The sequence below is a fragment of the Schistocerca americana genome, chromosome 3 (genome assembly GCF_021461395.2).
Source record: "Schistocerca americana isolate TAMUIC-IGC-003095 chromosome 3, iqSchAmer2.1, whole genome shotgun sequence".
Classification (NCBI taxonomy): domain Eukaryota; kingdom Metazoa; phylum Arthropoda; class Insecta; order Orthoptera; family Acrididae; genus Schistocerca; species Schistocerca americana.
This window is the reverse complement of record NC_060121.1, coordinates 943,649,170-943,669,763: the sequence shown is the minus strand read 5'-3', so window position 1 is coordinate 943,669,763 and position 20,594 is coordinate 943,649,170. Positions and strand designations below refer to the sequence as shown.

The 20,594-nt window shown below is 41.5% G+C and overlaps 1 protein-coding gene across 1 annotated transcript in view; it reads right to left on the bottom strand.

Annotated features, from left to right (window-relative positions):
• LOC124606815 (WD repeat-containing protein 19) overlaps positions 1 to 20,594 on the bottom strand; it is a 303,209-nt gene that overhangs the window by 265,423 nt on the left and 17,192 nt on the right. Inside the window, exon 2 of the mRNA XM_047138882.1 lies at positions 17,444 to 17,598. Within this exon, the coding sequence (XP_046994838.1) occupies positions 17,444 to 17,598 (155 nt within the window). The remainder of the gene's footprint in view (positions 1 to 17,443; positions 17,599 to 20,594) is intronic.

The following is a 20,594-nucleotide window of genomic DNA, read 5'->3' as shown; positions in this document are numbered from 1 at the left end:
TTTTTAGAAACGAAAATGGTAGTTTGGGCCACTCAGTATACCGCAAACCCACGCACACGGACCGTTATTTGCACCGGGATTCGAACCACCACCCACAACAGAAGTGGGGTGTTATCAAGACATTAGTGGACAGAGCTAGAAATATTTGTGAACCTGAGTTGCTCGACGCTGAGATGGAACATCTCCACAATGCACTAATGAAGAACGGATATTCGTCCGCCGAAGTAAAACGTGCGTTGAGGCAGCCACGCAGAAATCATACTGACATACAGACTACTGCAAAATTTAAGGTTTTCCTGCCATTTGTTAAAAATGTAACGGAAAGAATAGGGAGGATCTTGACGAAGCGGAATATTACCGTAATTTACAAGCCCACCAGGAAGATACAGGAATACCTTAAGCCTGCCAAGGACGCTCGCAAACCACTGGAAAAAGCTGGAGTGTATAGGATCCCATGCAGCTGTGGTGATGTTTATGTGGGTACCACTAAAAGAACTGTTTCTAAACGTTTGGAAGAGCATAAGGGAAATTGTAGAAGAGGAGAAATGGAGTGATCAGCTGTTGCGGAGCATGCTCTCCAGCCAGGGAACCACAATATTCATTTCGAGGAGACGCAAGTACTAGCGGCCACAAGCGGATATTACGAAAGGCTCTACAGGGAGGCAATCGAAATCGCTAAACACCCAAATAATTTCAACCGAAAGGAGGAGGGTGTGAAATTAAATGGTATATGGATGCCGGTGTTAAAGAAGATGTGTACCACCCGTCCACTACTGCGTGATGGCTACGGCGGTCGACGGCGACGGACAGCAGCCAATTGCACTGACGTTTTCAAAACACGTGACGTCACGCCGCGGCGTGGGAGCGCGCGGACTTAGAATTTAGCGGCAGTCAGTAGCGAGCCAGTGGGTGTGTTGGACCTTCCATTGAGCTACGGACTCGCTTGAAGATGTCTCCCGCAGTCAGAGACAAAACGTTGGGAATCGACACAGAATTCATCAACCGACCACGGCATAACAGCCCGGATAATTACGTCATGAATTATACGTCATGAATTATAAGCTTGACAAACTACACATAAACAATTAATTTGATTACACAGCTCATATTTAACACACCAGAGGGTGCTGGATGGGTTACAAGTGGTGACCAACAGTCAACAGGACATCATATATTAGTGTTCTGAGTGTCGCAAAGCAAAATTTAATTTCCGTTCCACTGTAGTTAGCGAGCATTATTTTACAAAATAGCTAGAAAGAGACGATTACAACAGTACATAGCGTAATTACTGACTGTGGGTGTCTGCAAGCGTTTGAATTTCAGCATCAGACCTCATCTTGTACCTGTGCTGCGACACACTAACCTTTCCCGAGTTATTCAGCCCTCTGAATTCTTGAGTCTGACTGCAACAAAGGAGGTGTTCCTACAATTTATATTAGTTCTAAGATGGCTATATTACATCTGTACTATTCGCTCCCATATTTATGTTTACACTACTTTCAGTGTCCTACCTTCCTCATACTAGATACTCAATCACAATTACAAATGACAAATGTCTTTATAGTTTATAAAGTACTAGTCACTGCCTGGTTCTGCACACTATGCACAAAATTCTGTGACACAAACACTAGTATAGCTGATATATGTTACTACACTTGACTCCACTGATTATGCTGGTTCACATCATTCACGCTTTGGCCCACTTTTCACTGTCCACTCACAGCTTCGTTTAAAATTTTGTATGCTATCCCACTGAGTCTCTAAGCAAAGTTACTCCACAAAACACTTGCAGTCCACGACACCTATCCATTTGGCAGCAGCGTTAAACCCTCCTATAAGGTAAGGAGTGTGGGGATCTCGGAGGCCTTCTACAACATTACGAAGCAATTTTTTAACCGATTACTTGTTATCATTATGTTTCAAAGTCAGCTACTTGAAGTACAAGCACAGCAATTCATCACAAAGAACTTAAATGTTAACTATTTACAAGGAGTAGGTAATGCATGGTAGAGTCACTACAGTCATGCTAAAAGAACCAAAGATCTGTCACTTAAAGCTTAAACAGCAGCTCTCACCATGAGAGATCATTCCACTGAATTGTGCCCTGACCCCTGCAATCCTGCTTTCCTAGCAACAACCTGTAGCCCTCAGTGTCACTCAACAGTAGTAGATAATCCTCCTTTTTCATAACTCCCACCATCTGCACTATAAATTCTCAGTACTTCATAATAAACCTCAAAGTCTAACTCACAATCCGGAGTACTGTGCTGAATGAGTTGCTTGATATTACTGACTTATTTAACCACAGGGGCTTTCCCACCTGCAACCTGTCTTTCTTAGTATACCTATGATCCTCTATGAAACTTCCCAGTACCCAGCACCTCCCCCCTTACACTGATTCTGACAGCTATCCTAGGCAGATTTTCTGCTATCATTTGCACTATTTATCCATAAACCTGGAGCAGTTTAATTGATAAAGTCAGAGCTAATGACTTGCAGCACTATTCCGCAGTTTACAACTATATTACTAGAAAATAGAAGCTGCAGTAGGAGTACAGCGCAGAAATCGAAAGAGCAGAGGAAAGCTCCTTACATGACGCAAGCACTTTGTAGATGTCAAATTGCATATTTACCAACACAGACCCTTGGAGAAATCCCGAACTTATAACTTGCATGACAACATTTAATTTGTCTACACTCATCTTCCACTTACACAACCTACTTACACCTGCCTATACCTCCCCAACATATTCTTGCCGCTGCTTCATTGCATTGCCGATGACCATAATGCCTTTGCCAATCTCACTGCTTTCACAAAAATGTAGTGGTGCAGCAAGTAGGTACTCACACACGCCCCATTCCGGGTACCAAAATGCAGTGGGTTGGTGGCGGCCCCCGTAGGGTGCCAAAATGTAATGGGTCAGAGGTGAAATGGCTGATACAGGGGATTGAAGAACCGTGTTTCTAGTGGTTAGTATGGTGATGACTCTCCCACCTGGGCACTGTGGGTTCAATGGGTCAGCAAGGGCTACAGAAGTCCATCAGAGTTGAAGATGGCTGCAGCAGGGCAGAGGATACGCATTTAAATTCTTTATTGCTCCAACAAGCTACAGTAATTATATATGTACATCTCAGTCCAGAGGCACAGCCCGGCATCAACCCATGGTGTCCATGTTCCATGTTCATGTCCAGACTTCGTCCTCATGGTCCACAGTGGTGAGAAGTAATGTTACAAGCTCGGTGGTAGGTGCCGCCCCAGACGGGATGGCTGTGTCCTGCCCAGCTGAGATGTGTGTCAGGCACCCCATGGTTCAGTGACTATGAAGGCAACAGCTCAGCCCTCGCCTCATCCAGCGACAACCTTCAGCACACCTCACAGAGGCAGTCAGTACACAATAGACACCAATTCGAAGCTCAGCTATACTGATGTTCCGATCTGACCAAACGACTTTTTTATACAAGATAAGGCAAGCCTCTCACAATTGGAGTCATGCACACGGACCACCAATTGCCGTCAAAATGACCTGAAAAGCTTGTCACTGTCCCAGCGATGGATGCAGCTGCTGACATGGCAGAAGTACTGACTGTAGGTATTGGCACACATTTAGATTTCAGCATTGGACCCTGACTTTAAGCTGTTCCTCTACATCAACAGAGAGCTGCTAGATCTGGTGTTTTGTTAAAAAATGATGAAGATTATGGTTTAACATCCCGTCAGCATCAAGGTCAGTAGAGATGCAGCACAGTATCATAATGATTCCAAGGATTGGGGAAGAAAACTGGATGTGCCCTTTCAAAGGAGCCATCATGGCATTCACCTGGTGGGATTTAGAGAAATCACGGAAAACCTCAATCTGGATGGTAAGACATAAATTGGAACCATTGTCCTAATGAATGCGAGTCCAGTGTGCTAACTACCCAGTGGTCTGGTATCTTGTGTAAATTCTACAGTAGTCACTGAACATGCTGCACTACTATGGGTTCTAAATTTAAAAGACCCAAATAGTACATTGCGACGATGAGCCCTAAAACTTAGCAAGTACAATTACAAAGTCCATCATAAGCCCAGCAATCTCCACCAAACTGCCAATGGACTAAAAAGGAACAGCAACAGTACAACAGTGACAATAGTATCTGCAGCTGTATTCTACATGCATATTGTGTACAGGAGACTAAGCCTAAAATTCCTCTGCAAACACTACCTGAAGCATCCAGACTGTTTTAAATAGTAGCTTCGGACATCACAGGACCATTTCTGCAAACACAGAAAATAAATACTTATTACTGATCACTTCTCACATTCCTAGTCTTTGTCCCAATTGCCGACATAACAGCAGCAACTGTGGCAAAAGCAAAACCTTTTGGAAGTTCTGCATGATACTTACTGATCAAGGGACAAATTTCCTGTCTTCATTATTCATTCAAGTTTTTAAACTTCTCAGAATGAAGAAATTGAGTATAACACCTTTTCATCCTAAAGCGAATGGAAGGGTGGAGTGTGTATACAGAACCATAACTAAGATGCTTTCTTATTACGTCAATAAAACCCACAATGACTGGGATTGGTATTTGCCATATGTTATATCTGCCTACAACAGTTGATTCTGCGAGTGGACTGAATGTACTCCATACAAGGTTGTGTATGGGCAACAGCATGAGGTCATCATTCGAATTAGGAAAATTATCAGCAGGTATTGACTCAGAAGTTAGCAATGTGACTTAAAAACACAAGCCAATGTGGAGCAATAAAGGTGCAATTTTACCACCTGATCAATGGAGTGACAGGATTATATTAGGATCATATCAGATTTTGCGACTCACATCACCTGTGAATGCTGAGTTATTATCTGACACCCCCATCAGCTGTGATTCTTGTCAGTTCTCCTTGCAACATAGACATGGTAACACAAAATGGATTAAACAGTGTAAAAAGTTTCTGCTTCTGGCACTTTGCATTCCAAGCACGCAATATGCAGCCTACAATAGGAAGACTGAACCCCGTTTCTTCAAACTGTGTTTTGCTAAAACTATTGTGCTCTTTCATCAATGAATTTGAGATTATCCTCCAGAAACCCATACCTTGTGAGTCTCGACTAGCATCCTGGAGAGTTCCAATGGGTCATAACATTCCTTCGTTTTAGTTTTCATGCAACAATTTACTCTGTCACCAGCTATCTTTCTTATCTATCATTAACTTTGCTAACTTCTTTCATTTCACAAATTTTCTGATTTCCCTTACCTACATTATTCTATTGACTGCAGGCACTTCACCTTGGAAACCTGCTGCAGGCATAGGTATGAACTGGCACAACACTTCCACTAGGGCCTCTCTCAGATTTTCAAGGTCTGAGGGGTAGATTGGAACATTAACACAATTACAATGATTTTCACATATCAAAAGCTATTTTCCTGCTTAGAGGGACCCTGCTTGTATTGCCTCCACTGCCAGTTTCTCAAATAGGAACCAGATTCCCTTTTGGCCAATGTGACCATGTCACCTTTTTCAGTGTTCTGCCTCCCCTTTTCTCCTGTGGATATGCTTATCTTCTATTAGTCTCCTAACCTGTCTTTTCCCCTGTGGTTCACTAGACAGAAGATAGGGACAGGAGGAATCTCTTTAAACCATTCATCACATCACTACTTCGACAATGAGCCATTTGGCTACAGTAAGGAAATCTTAGATATGACCACCATGCCAAATCTGCCGTTTTGGCAAATCAGTTCGGTACACAAGCGCAGCAAACGGTCTTGTTTTCGAAAAAGAACCCCAACATTATTCAGAAAGCATATCGAAAGTGATGCTGAATGTTCCTAGCAAACCGAAACACTGTTGTCAGTTCTCCTAAGGCCAACCAATGAGAGCAGTCTGCCCAATCTGCACATGCGCACTGCAGCGTCACGAACTTGAAGTGGCTAGCAGCCGACACAGGCGTGCCATTCTTCACAGTACCGAAAAGTGTGGTTAGAGTATTATACGTAATACTGATCAAATTTCACTAACCATGGGCTTCCATGAATGCATGATAACGATAGAATATTGACTGTGTTCTGGAAACGGTCATAAATCTCGCGTTATGTCATTTTATTCTCATTCATGTTGACATCTTGTTTTGGATTTTACATTTCAGAGTATGAGTTAGGAATGGAGTATAGTACCGCATTGTACAAATACATCTATATAAACACCCGAAAAATTCGTCATTTTTTCCTTCATTCCTTAGTTGCTTCAAAATTCATGGAGGTACATTCCGCCTACGAAACCAACAAAAGGCTGTTTGTTTATTGCCACGTGTTTTGCCCCATTTATACTTGATCATGCTTCACAAATAAAAGAAGCGAAATACCTATGGTAATAAACTGCCTTCAATTAGCTGCACAGACGGAACACATCTCTATGAGCCCGAAAAATTGTTTCAGAGAGTGCCAAAGAATAAGATGATGCACAGAATGTGGTTGTAGCTCGATCCAAATGATGAAGTAGCCTATGTCCCTATATGATACATCAACGATTTGGTTCATAAAAACAAAATTTTAAAAAATCACCTGTTTGAGAGTGTGTGGCGAGTGCAGCTATAGAAGTTCATTGTAGTTTGTAACATGCATCTGATGAATCAAAATGTTTCATATATGGTGGTACAGTGTGAAAATATTGTGGCGGGAACCATTCATCTCTGTCTACTGTTGTTAAGGATTTGATTGCAGATAAATAGGCCTACTTGTGACAAACTAGAGTACAAAAACGACTGCTGCTTGTTTCATTCGCAGTAATTTAAGCTGTGCTCTTAGATTCCTGTCTGATCACACTACCGGAAATTGCTATGTATTCCGAAAAAAAAATGGTGAATTATTTGTGACAAGAAGTATTATAAATGTCACCGTCAGTTATTTCACACAGTAATTACATCTATTTCTTAAACATATGGAAGTCACGAAATCAGAGTGCTCTTACGTGTAAATTACAACGAATATTTCAGAAAAATGCTTAACTTTGACGATTAATGAAGTTTTAGAATGTGTTGCAAACATGAAGATGGAAAAAATATATATTTTTTCGCACAGGGTAGTATACAAACCTACGCCCTTTGCCACACCAGTTCATTGCCTTACCAACTTCCCTACTACAACTTCCATGCTGTTAGCACTTTATTATATGTAATGCCATTCGAGAAAGACGCAGGCTGACTTCGTTTCCGAATGATGCAGGCGTAAGCCATAAATGCACGACATTTTGGAAGGTTTCCTATATCAGACTTCACAAAATTTCTTTGCATTGTTACTTAAAAGTTTTACATGTGTTTCGGGGATTAATAAGTAAACCATTTGCGGAAAAGAGTATGCGAAGTCAATTAGTAATTTCAGCTAACACTCATGTAATATATGTAAGCAGAGTCTATGACTTGATATTTAATTATCTTTAAACTCTTAATTGCATAAAAATAACAAGTATTTTGAGAGAATATTGACTGAAAACTATTCTTTTTTTATGTTGTAATCATTCACAATAACAACTTAACCTAACCACATTTTTAACAAAGGAAAATAGTCTATTATAAACTCACTTTCCAACCGGACACATCCTATGGTGATTCTTTAGTAACACAATCACTAAATCCAAAGCTAAAACCGCTCAATATGTATAAAATAACAAATTATAGATGTAAACAAACCACAGCTAACCGAACGACAGGGCCACAATGAAATCCAAAACCTCAAGGTACAGTAGTCAAAAAATCGGCAGGAGGACCATTCGGTAACAAGTCTCAGAAGCTTACCGAATAGGAAATTCAGATAAAGAACCAAAAATGACATCATCACCGAGACTAACCTACGTTGGTATGAACAATATAGAATAGGCCCCAGGAGATCTAGTAACTGATTTGCACACCTCCAAAGGGGTTGAAAGTTGCCTCGACAAATAACCACTCCATAGGACCTGTGCAGGAACCAGATAAACATGTGTTCTAGCGATTTCACCTTTGGACCGAACAGTCGTACACAGATACCAAGGCCATATGCTTGCCGAGAATCCTAAGTTATGGCCATACCAGGGACAGAAACTGCTGGTCTTCCACTTACATCCATGCCTGGTGCAGTTCACTGCAAGCTACTCCAAACAGTCGGGAGGAACAGACAACCCTACCCCAAGTGCTGTATACTGCAACCTTGACTACAATCTTACACTTATCCTGATACCCCAGAACACAAGGAGTGTCTCACATATCCTGGAGATGCGCATAAGTATCCCTGCTGTGACACCTCTCAGACAGCTTGGGGACAAACCTCCTACTCACAGTATGGCACTGACACTATGAGGTGAAAACTCATTTTTTGTAAAGCACATTCTGTTTCCCCCTATACCATACATTTTTCTGTGGTTTGTTAAGTGCAAGTTTATAAAGTTTTTCTACAGTGAGTAAGTAGCAGCACTGCCGCTGAATCTGAGTTGTTGTGGCAGTGTCTTCTGTAGGGTGCAAAATTCATTCATGTAACTCAGTCCCTGGAGCAAGGTAGTAATGTATACCATTGTTGCCTGTCTCACATCTCTGCCAAAACAGCAACTCCCCTCCCCTCTCCCCTTCACTCTTTTGCTGTATCCCTCCAGCTCAATATTTCATCACCTGCCTTTGACTTTTAGTTAGTATTATATACTACAGTTACATGCAAATTAAATATTCATACAAAAGAATGGTAAATTCTGTTTTTCCTCCAATATTGTATTCTGAATGGATCCATCCACTCTTTATTTCATTTTGAAAGGTTTACATATTTTTAACAAACGCCATCCTGCCATTCAGCAAATAATGAGCCCATTGTCTTTGCTTCTCTCGCAGTAATCCTTGCTGATGCCGAGAGTAGTATCACTGATTGATCAGATACAGCCTAGTCATTTTCTACCATAATGGTATTTCCATCTTCACTTTATGGCCACACACCATTATGAGGTGCCTTCTTGCAACCTAACATTCTGGATGTACTGCCAATCCACATACAGCCATCCTCTGCACTCATACTATTTGAATAATTAGCTATCTCCTGTATGTTCTCCGTTATGACAGAGAAATCTTATTATACTGTGGATGAATACCTGAAAGAAAATGTATACCATCACTAAACTTATTGTGTCTAGAAGTAGTTCAATTGATTTTATTGTGCATTTGGGCATTAGCGCACTTTTTGTAACAACAGATTGGCTGTACATGTATTTACTCTTGTAGGCCTAATATCTGATTTAACTTTGTGCTCTTATCTTTAACCTTTATTTGAAACTCCTTTTTCTGTCAAATGGTAGTTATGTTATCTAGCCGATATTGTATCTGTTACTGTATTTATAGTATGTCTTACTTAAACTATGTACAATTTGCCATTGAATTGCCCTTGTATTTATTGTAAGTTTAAATTGAAACCTGTACAATTTGACACGTTCCATATCCTTGTGATTGACTCACTAACTGGATCTACGGAACAATAAATAAATAAATAAATAAATAAATAAATATCAATCTGAAATTTTTTCAGGACGAAGAAAGTCAACTTCAATACACAGTCTGGCAAGTGTTTAACGATGCACCCAATTACAAAGCTCTAGTCAGACAGAAATTCTCCGACCCCTACAGGATTAATAACATCAGAACAATTACGCAATATTACCAATGCCGTCCCCAGTAGTAGGATAAAGAGATCTTAGTTTCATGCTTGCAGGGTCACATTACAAAAGCTGTTCAGACTGTCGGACCACCATGATAACGAATGTTGGAATACTGCCATCCACCAAGCTACATGGCTCACTGAAAACACCCAAAGTGCCCTTCTCCAGCAGAATGTGTGTTTAACACATCCAGAAGTCAATTACTCACCAATACTCAGCAAATCAGAGACTCTGGAAAAGATCATTAACAACAACTTCTCACTGGTGCTGAGAAAACTTGCAAATATTACAACCACACAAACATTGGCAAAGGCTTTACAAATTACATTTTCTAGCACACATATGGCTAAATTGCATGTGAATGAACCTTCACCATCATTCAGTTAGGATTACAATAGAAACTCAGTCCCAATCCAATGTCTGTTGAGGTATTTTTAAACTTGTCAGCCAACTTTACTAGACAGGCTACAGCCCCACTGCAATTGCACAGTCCCATAAGAGAACAATTTTTACTGCATTACTACACTGCTTCTAAGATCCTGCTATCCTAAAATGATGATAACTTTAATGTGAGAGTGCATCTACCCATGTACTGCTTCAACTGTGAACTTGAAAGTTATATGCTGTATGCTGTTCCCATTTCACGGATCATTTTACATAAACATGTATTGTGGCAAATTCACAGTTTCCTGATTTTTAGTAAAGATCATCAAGTGCACACCGCAGTTTTGCAAAATGACTTGCAGTGCTTTACTCAAGCCAAAAACTATATTTTGTTCTGGCATGAATATCCAGACTGGAACCAGTTACAGTGAGGTTGCCCTTTTGTTAGCAAAAATTCTTTACACACACTATTCAGATATAGAAATGACTGTGCAAGACCCCATTTTTATCTCAGTTTGTAACATCTGACTGTTATGTTGTCCCTGACTCACTGCCTATGACCACTGTTTGCTAAGATGATGCACTTATCACTCACTCTTATCAAATCACACTAACCACTCAACAGTGCAAGGTGTGCCATAATTACATTCACTATCAGGTTACCTGTGAGGGCATGAAAATCAGCCCAGATTGTACCATGTATCATATTGTTAACTTCAAACAATGGAAATGGCATTCAGGCACGAGATGCTGGAGATGGCGGTCGGGTGTGCATGAGGGGTGCTTGCTTTTTGTGTGTGTGTGTGTGTGTGTGTGTGTGTGTTTTGCTAGCCTCTGGAACAGGACTTGATCCTTTGGAGCCTCACCTGTAACTGGTCAGTGAAATGCTGGAATACAGCAGGGGCTGATAAGATTCTGAAACATAACTTATTGTAATGGTAGAGGCTATATTTCATATTGAGCAACAGCTTAATCCAGCGATACTGCATCCACGGGAATTTGAAGATATACCTCTGTGGTGCCAGTTTCACTGTGGCCTACTTTTGCAAAGAGTTCATCAGGGGTTGATAAGAAAGTATGTTTCCACTTCAACTTGTGCACTTATCACTTATCATTGCTTTAAAATCACTGCAAAGGGAAAGGGCTGTTAGGTTTGTGTACTGCTGCTGATGGAGTGTCCTGCTGATGATGGGAAATAGGTATTAATGCACATTCATGAGTGACGGCACCATGGGAGCTTTGAAGAAGTGTAGGGTAGCTGTCACCTTAAGAGTGATGTGAGCTCCAAAATCAGTTGCTTTCCTTAACCCGTGTAAGAAGATTTGAGTATATTATCACAAACTGTCTTTAGGGTGGCATATGGTCCTTTGGATTGTGTGGCATGTACTTTTTAATGAACTGTAAATCCAAAAGTGTGGAAAGAGTCCACCCAAAAATATTGTCTGCTTTGGTGTCATTGTTCACTTCGGGCTCAGTTGCCACAAGAAAATTTGCTGATTGAGTGACTTGGTTGTAAGTGAGTAAAACTGAAAGTCTTCCTAGCAAGGGCACGTAAACTTAAGTAAGTGAGATGGTTTAACAAGGACATAGAAGCACCAGTAAAGTAACTGCATTGTGAGATAGTGAATGAAATCTTCTGTGCTGGCTATTAAAACGTTTATTAAAAAGTCGCAACCCATTTCGCATCAGTGGAGATGCAACTTCAGGTGATCTGTGCAAGAAGCTGAAATGTTGAAGAGTGACAATGGTTTTAAAAATAGACATGTCTTACCATAAAGCACAACATATCAACGAGAACTAAGTACTCATTGATTACAGTAAAGTAATTGATTTACAGTAAAGTAAATGGGCCAAGTCCCATCATTCATTGTCAAGATTAAACCATCGTGCACAAAAAGTGGTTGCTTATGATCAAAATCACTTGGATCATGCCACACCTCAAGTGATAGGAAGATGGATGAAACTATTTCAATTTCTGACTCATATGTAATTATGGGAACTAACTAAAAACACCACATTAGCATGGCTTAACATCAACAGAGAAGTGTAATAGAACCTTGAATGTCTTACCATGCCATAGACATCATAGAAGTGTGCATGCCTCCAGCGTAAACAGTACTGATGGAAGTGGTAAGGTAAAGGTAAATACAAAGGTTAAACATAGGGGCAGCATGGCTATGACGCAGCCATAGCTGTTAGTGACCTACATGTGGTTATGAAATACATCAAACATGCATTAATGTTGCATGATTGATTAAAGGGCCAATGACCTAGCAACAGTGGTAACAACGGTTCCTGTTAGATCACCGAAGTTAAGCACTGCCAGGCTGAGCTAGCACTTGGATGGGTGACCACGAGTCTGCCGAGCACTGTTGGCATTCGGGGAGCACTCTGGCCTTGTGAGGCAAACTGAGGAGCTACTTGACTGAGTAGCGGCTCTGGTCTTGTAAACTGACATATGGCCGGGAGAGCAGTGTGCTGGCCCCACGCCCCTCCATATCCGCATCCAGTGATGCCTGTGGGCTGAGGATGACACAGCGGCGGGTCGGTACCATTGGGCCTTCATGGTCTGTTCACGAGAAGTTTAGTTTTCTTTAGATTGATGAAAGGGATAATAGTTGCCTTGCATTGATGAAAGCTTGCTCTCTAAAAGCTATGCACTTGAATTCATCGTATGATTTAATTGGAATAATGATATGTAGTTGAAACGTAAAACTTCTCAACTCTACAACTATAAAATAGGAAGGTAAACAAAAAATAATACCTTCTCATGTAACAAATATAAAATTTAACAGATACTTCAATCACCTGAAATCATCTTAAATACTAAGGACTGCAACCATGGCACTGACGCAAATTCTATTCATGACAACTACCAGAAGGATGAGCTTCAGGAAGTATATCCCATGTAGACACACAGAAGTGTTTCCAGTATGAGGGTAGTTTGAAAAGCTGTCAAAAAAGAATAGAAAGTAACAACTTACTTCCATCAAACTTTTCTGTTTTTCAATGTATTCTGCCTGTTCACTAATGCACTCTGCTCAGTGATGTTCCAGAGCCTTGATCCTATCTTGAAAATTAGATTCATCCAGACCCGCAAAAGGCACATCAACTTCAGCTATTAGTTCTCCATTTTAAGAGAATCTCCATCTACTGAGGAAAATTTTGAGGTGGAGATAAGATAGGAGTCTGATATAGCCAAGTCAGGAGAGTAAGCCGCATATGGCAATTATTCATATATTAGTTCATGCATTTTTGCCATGGAAAAGACACTTGTGTTTTGGCATGCTTTGTTTTATTGAGAGATGAATTTCTTCCATGCCAAACCTGACTTCTTTTCTTGTATCTTTTGCTGTAATTGGCCCAGGAGATTAGTATAGCATTGTTCCACAATTTTTTGACCAATGGGAAGATAATCTACTGGCAGAATCCCTTTCGCATCCAAGAAAGTTGACGCCAAAACCTTTCCGTCAGACCATATTTCCTGCGCTTTCTTTGGTGGTGGTGAATCAACATGGTACCACTGCTTTGGCTGCTGTTTTGTGTCTGGGATATAGTAGTGGGCTCAAGTTTCATTTGTGGTCACAAGCTGTCACAAAAAATTCTTAGTTGCTCTAAAAATGGGTCAAACATTGTCTGGACATTTACATTCTGATGCATTTCTGATTCTCCATTAAGAGTCACAACACCCATCTTGCAGATAATTTTCCCTTATCCAATTATACTATTAAAAAGTGGTATCCCCATTCAGATGACATCTCTGACAATCCTCCACTTTTGCTGGGTTGGTGGCACACGTTAGCCAATCACTATATGGATCATCATCTAACTTGCCCCAGTCAAATTTAAACTTGTTTGTCCACTTGGTAACAGCTGAATAAAAAGAAGCAGAATGTGTTCTCAAAACTGACATAAATTTCCTTTGCTTTCATAGCTTTCTTTACAAAATACTTAATCACTGCTCAAATCTTGATTTCTTCCATTTTCTCAAATTACTACATGGGACCAATGACAGAAAGATTTCTATACCACAGACACTGCCCAGAACACTGACACATCACATGTTCCCCTCCAAAAAAAGATGAGCTGTTATTACGCAGGAGTCTCATTGTACTAATGCTGACATGTGGTGGTGATTCTGTGAACTTTTCAAAATTCCCTTGTACCATCATTTGTCCAAAAATCCCACAGTCACTCCTAGCAGGACCATGAAGAGACACAGAGCAGAGGTGTGGTATTTTTTATTGATGGAAGTAACAATGTAGAAAAAGATAGATTGCTACTTACCAGAAAGTAGACACATGAAGTCACAGACAGGCACGATTAAAGGATACTCACATTTAGCTCTGGGCCACAGCCTTCATCAGTAAAGATAGATACACATACACACACAACATTCATGCAAGCGCACACATGCACAGATCAAGTCCTGTTCCAGAGGCTGGCAACACAAGGAATCAAATGCAAACCCTGCAAGTGTTCTTTCATGCAATCATCCTCGACACACATGGCATTCAAATGCTTGAGCAATGGACTTCAACCAATGGAAGAAAATGTCATGGCCATTGATGACATGCTGCCACTCGTGAATGTGAAAGACTTAACAAGTGTTTCTGGTTAGGATCAACTCATAACACCACTTCATTGCAAACCTAGCTAAAATCTTTTACCTCCTGAACAATTCATTATGCCAAGGCATACATTTTGAATGGTCACCTCACTTTCAACAAGCTTTCCAGACTTTGAAAGACTGCCTTAAGCAGACACCATGCTTGGCAACATGTAACTAGTCCATCACTGGTAGTAGCAACCAATTTGTCTCCTCATGGTACAAGCACAAACCTCTGGCACATATACCCAGGTGGCACAGAGTGCCTCACAGCATATACTTCTAAAACTTTATCCACCTCCCAGCATCTCTACTCTCAAATAGAACAGGAAGCCCTTGCTATCATTTAAACAGTCCAGAAATTTAAATTATTCCTTTATAGACAGAAAATTCACCTTGTCACAGACCAATAATTGTTGCTCACTACTTTTGGTTCGAGGCATCGCTTACGGGACTGGACCACCCGCAGCAATGTTACACACTAACACGGACGTACTGTCCCAGTTCCCATGGGATGTCATCCAGCATTTGACCACCACAAACTGTTGTGATTCAAACTTGATTCAGATCTGAATACAACCATTTCAACTTTCCCCTTAACATCACAGGACACTGTGACAGCCCCTCTACAAGGACCCAAAGTTATGCCACATCACTCACTTTATTAATCTGGGTGGCCACACACACCTCCCAGCAGAATTTTTACCCCTATTGACCAAGGTAAAATCAATTTCACCCAAACGAAAGTATTTGGGGTTATGGCTCTCAGATGAGGACCACTAATGCATCTTGAATCTACCCTCTCTTCATCCACAAGCACTGCTCCCGGAGCACACTACCCACTGGGGCACGCCCCAGATTAAAAATTCGCTGCAACAATATTTGTTCTGGCCCAGTACTGAATTTGACATTGTCGCCTTGTCCATCAATGTTCCGCCTATGAGATCTACTAAGTTGCACTTCCTTGTTCTGCCATCTGGCCCCTAAGCTATGAATCCATGGGAGTACATCCACCTAGATTTTGCAGGCCCATTTTTTGGCTCTTCTTAGTTCATTGTGACTGATTCCTTTTCTCATTTCCCTTTTGTGTTCTGCAAGTCCCAGGTCCCTTCTGGCAGTACTACAGCGGACTTTGAATAAGACTTTGTTCTTGTAGGCATGCTCTGCACGTCCCAGGTCCATTCTGACAGCACTATAGTGGACTTGGAAAACATCTAGGCATCCCGTGCACTTAGGTTTCAGACAACAGGATGGCATTCATCTTCCATAACGTTGAACAGTTTGTGCTAATAAATGATTCAACATCTTTATACTGCTCCATTTCACCTGCTGGTTTCCAACAGTTGTGCAGAACACTTTGCACATTCAAGACACAGCTTCATAAGAAAAAGGTGACCAACACTGTACCTAATTCCCTCTTTAGCTTTCTGGCAAACTACAGGGTCACCCCGATTCAAAGCCACAGCCTAGCAAGACGGCTTCATGCCTGCCCTAGCACCCTCTTGGATATGCCACACCTGCTGCCTGCACATGTTGTTGCCGAGGCCTCTTCCTTCCCCCAGCAACTATGCTGGACCACACACCACCTGCTTCTTCATCTCACCCCCCCCCCCCCCCCACGGTGGTCACTGCTGAGATGGGATGAGTGGTACCACAACCTGACATCACTATGAAAACCGAGTAACTGTCACAACATACTGTCTACTGCCTTCATGGAACTCAGCAGACGGCATTTTGTCAGCAGGAATACAATTTGATGAGGCCAAGCCTACCAGAATCCTGCATGTAAGCCAACCAACGACTGGTCTGAGCCAGTTTTAACTGTACCCCAGTGTTGGCACAGTGGAAGTGCACCGCGACTGGTCAATCTACTGATTTGGTTTCCACTATGATTTACAGGTGCTCACTTAAGGCCCTTGTCAGTTTTTGTGACCAGAGCCGCAATCAAGTAGCTCCTCAGTTTGCCTCACGAGGGCTGAGTGCGCCCCACTTGCCAACAGCACTGGACAGACCGGATGGTCACCCATCCAACAGTGCTTAATTTGGGTGATCTGAGGGGAACTGGTGTTACCACTGCGGCAAGACCGTTGCCTCCTTAATGTGTCAATCTGTCAAATAAACTGGGGTACATTTCCATTAGTTCTGAGTGTAGTTTGCCTTTACAAAAGTAAGAAAAATGGTTTCTCCTGCAAACATCTGTATTCAGAGACCTTGAAACAAAACTGTACAAGCCTACATTGTATTTCATACATAAATTTCTTTCTTCCACTTATAGCCCACTCTAGCTTCCCTAACAAATTTTTGTTAATATTAAGCCACTTCTTTACTCACAAATATATCAGGACAACTTGTTTTTATATGCAGCTCACATTTTAAGAAACAGATAGTGTAAGAATAAGAACAACTTAGAATAATACAGAAGCACTGTTCAGTAAACCATTTAAAATCCACTCCGTCCTTTAACATTCATTAGTATCAGTAGAGGGAGGTGAACATCCTAGAGTACATTACCTCCAAACAAGCTGTTGCTAATGATAATAAACACTTCTCCTCTCAGATTTTGAATAAATTTGTTTAGGAATGACATACTTTAATATCACCAAACCACTTACTGACACATCAGATCTACATATTTATTTCAAGGGATAACTTTTTTTGCAGAAACAATTTATCTAGATCTGAAATTCATGAAGGCCACTGGGATGAAAAAGAGTGGGGTATGCAAAAAGAATCACTAGTCAAAATTCCTATTTAATAACAATCTACAGAGAATAGCCACTTCATGGAAGTAAGCTGGTTTTTACCCTTGTAATCTTATTTTTTCTATTCTCTTCCCATGTCTGTTGTATATTTCAACTGTCTGATCAGCGCCAGTAGTGGCCAGGTAAACACCATTTCCTCGTTGCCAGCTGATGAAAACTTCACTAGTTCCATGTGGGTGATCCAGTTTAAAAACAAGCTGTAACAATACAAGAGAGAAGTGCTGGAAGATGAAACTATTATTAAATAAAATATAAAACAGGTAAGATCTGATTTAAACAACTGTAACAATATAAAAAAGTGAACGTGAAAAGATGAAACTGCTTATTAAAGACAACATAAAACATGGAGACAACTGAGTTATTTAATATAAAGACAATAACAACACACTTCATGCTAAAGAGAAAGCAATATTTAACATAGCCATAATTAGAGCCAGTGTTTTTATGTAATTACATATTCTTTTCTTTTATTCCTACACATTTGAAAAGTGTAAATGTTCACTAAATATGTTGCTAACATTGATATATTCCATTTTATTGTTACACATTTCACACTAATTACCTGTTTCTACAAGACACATTCATTGGCTTCACCAACTCCCAAGCTAGGTGACATAATACAAGCTAACCTAGGCCTCGGGCTACACTGGAGATCAGCCCATCATCACAAGCTAACAGGGAACATTCCCATGTGTAAACAAACAACCTTGATGAAACTTGGCAGGTACGCAAAGAGGTCAAAATAATGCAATACTTATTTTTTTTTTCATTTTAGTCCAATTTCACTTTTAAGGGATATAACACACCCTGAAAGGTAGCTTGGCATATTAATTTTAGAGGGAAAAATCAAACAATGGAAAATCCAGGACGGAATGTAACAATATTAGAGAAGGAAAGTTGCTACTCACCATATAGCGGAGATGCTGAGTCGCAATAGGCACAACAAAAAGATTCACACAATTATAGCTTTCAGCCATTAAGGCCTTCATCAGCAATAGACACACATACACATACGCACACGCACACACTCACTCACTCAAATTCAACTTGCACACACGTCTGCAGTCTCAAACAACTGAAACCACACTGCGAGTAGTGCCTGTTGGGAGTGGCGACTGGGGCTGGGGAGGGGGGGGTTAAGGAGGAGTCTGGGACGGGGAGGGGGAGGGACAGTATGGTGGGGTTGGCGAACAGTGAAGTGCTGAAGTTTAGACGGAGGGCAGGAGAGAAGGTAGGGGGGGGGGGAGTGGGGGGGGGGGGGGGGTAAGAAGCGGAAAGGAGAGAAATAAAAAGACTGGGTGTGGCGTTGAAATGATGACTGTGTAGTGCTGGAATGGGAGCAGGGAGGGAGCTGGGTGGGTGAGGACAGCAGCTAACGAAGGTTGAGGTCAGGAGGGTTATGGGAACGTAGGATGAATTGCAGGGAAAGTTCCCACCTGCACAATTCGGAAAAGCTGGTGGTGGTGGGAAGGATCCATTGGCACAGACAGTGAAGCAGTCATTGAGATGAAGGATATCACGTTTGGCAGGATGTTCAGCAACAGGGTGGTCCACTTGTTTTTTGTTCACAGTTTGTCGGTGGCCGTTCATGTGGACATACAGGTTGTTGGTTGTCGTGCCTGCATAGAATGAACCACAGTGGTTGCAGGTTAGTTTGTAAATCACATGACTGGTTTCACATGAAGCCCTGCCTTTGATGGGATAGGTGATGTTAGTGACCGGACTGGAGTAGGTGGTAGTAGGAAGATGTATGGGACAGGTCTTGTATCTAGGTCTATTACAGAGGTATGAGTCATAAGGTAAGGGGTTGGGACCAGGGGTTGTGTAAGGATGGACGAGTATATTGTGTAGGTTCAGTGGATGACAGAATACCACTGTAGGAGGGGTGGGAAGGATAGTGGGCAGGACATTTCTCATTTCAGGGCATGACAAGAGGTAATCGAAGCCCTGGTAGAGAATGTAATTCAGTTGCTCCAGTCCCGAATAGTACTGAGTTACGAGGGGAATGCTCGTCTGTGGCTGGACTGTGGGATTTTGGGAGGTGGTCAGAGACTGGAAAGATAAGGCGCAGAAGATCTGTTTTTGTACATGGTTGGGAGGATAATTATGTCAGTGAAGGCTTCAGTGAGACCCTCAGTAAATTCTGAGAGGGGCTGCTCGTCACTGAAGATGCGACGACCGCGGGTGGCTAGGGTGTACGGAAGGGACTTCTTGGTATGGAATGGGTGGCAGCTGTCAAAGTTGAGGTATTGCTGGTGGTTAGTAGGTTCGATATGGATGGAGGTACTGATGTAGCCATTTCTGAGGTGGAGGTCAACATCTAGGAAGGTGGCTTGTTGGGTTGATTAGGACCAGGTGAAGCAAATGTGGGAGAAGTTGTTGATGTTCTGGAGGAATGTGAATAGGGTGTCCTCACCTTCAATCCAGAAAGCAAAGATGTCACCAGTGAATCCGAAACAGGTGAGGAGTTTAGGATTCTGGGTTTTTAGGAAGGATTCCTCTCGATGGCCCATCATTACACTGCCACACCCAGTCTTTTAATTTCTCTCCTTTCCGCTACTTACCCTCCCCCCCCCCCTCCCCCACCTTCTCTCCTGCCCTCCGTCTAAACTGCAGCACTTCACTGAATGCCACCCCCATCACACTGTCCCTCCCCCTCGCCGCCCCAGCCTCCTACTTACCCCCACCCAATTACCATTCCTATCACGCACTGGTGTTGCTGCTCGCAGTGTGATTTCAATTGTCTGAGACTGCAGATGAGTGTGCAAGTTGCGTTTGCATGAGTGTGTGTGTGCACGTGTGTCTATTGCTGACAAAGGCCTTAATGGCCGAAAGCTTTAATTGTGTGAATCTTTTTGTTGTGCCTATCGCGGCTCAGCATCTCCGATACATGATGATTAGCAACATTTCTTCTCTAATATTGTTAAGTTTAGAGGGAATATCTTCCAGACAATGACACATAAAAAATGAGTTTCATACAGAAGTTGAAATGTGATTAACACTCTTGAAAACTGTACAAGCAACTTTTGTAATAATTTGAAATTTTTTAAAACACTCCAGCACCACTAATTAATTTTGAAAAATAAGAACATTTGTTATAACATAAATTAACAAAGGTTTCATACCACATCCATACATATGTAATAATGCTAGTTTATGAAGTACCATCTGTGGAAAGTAAGCCATACGCAAT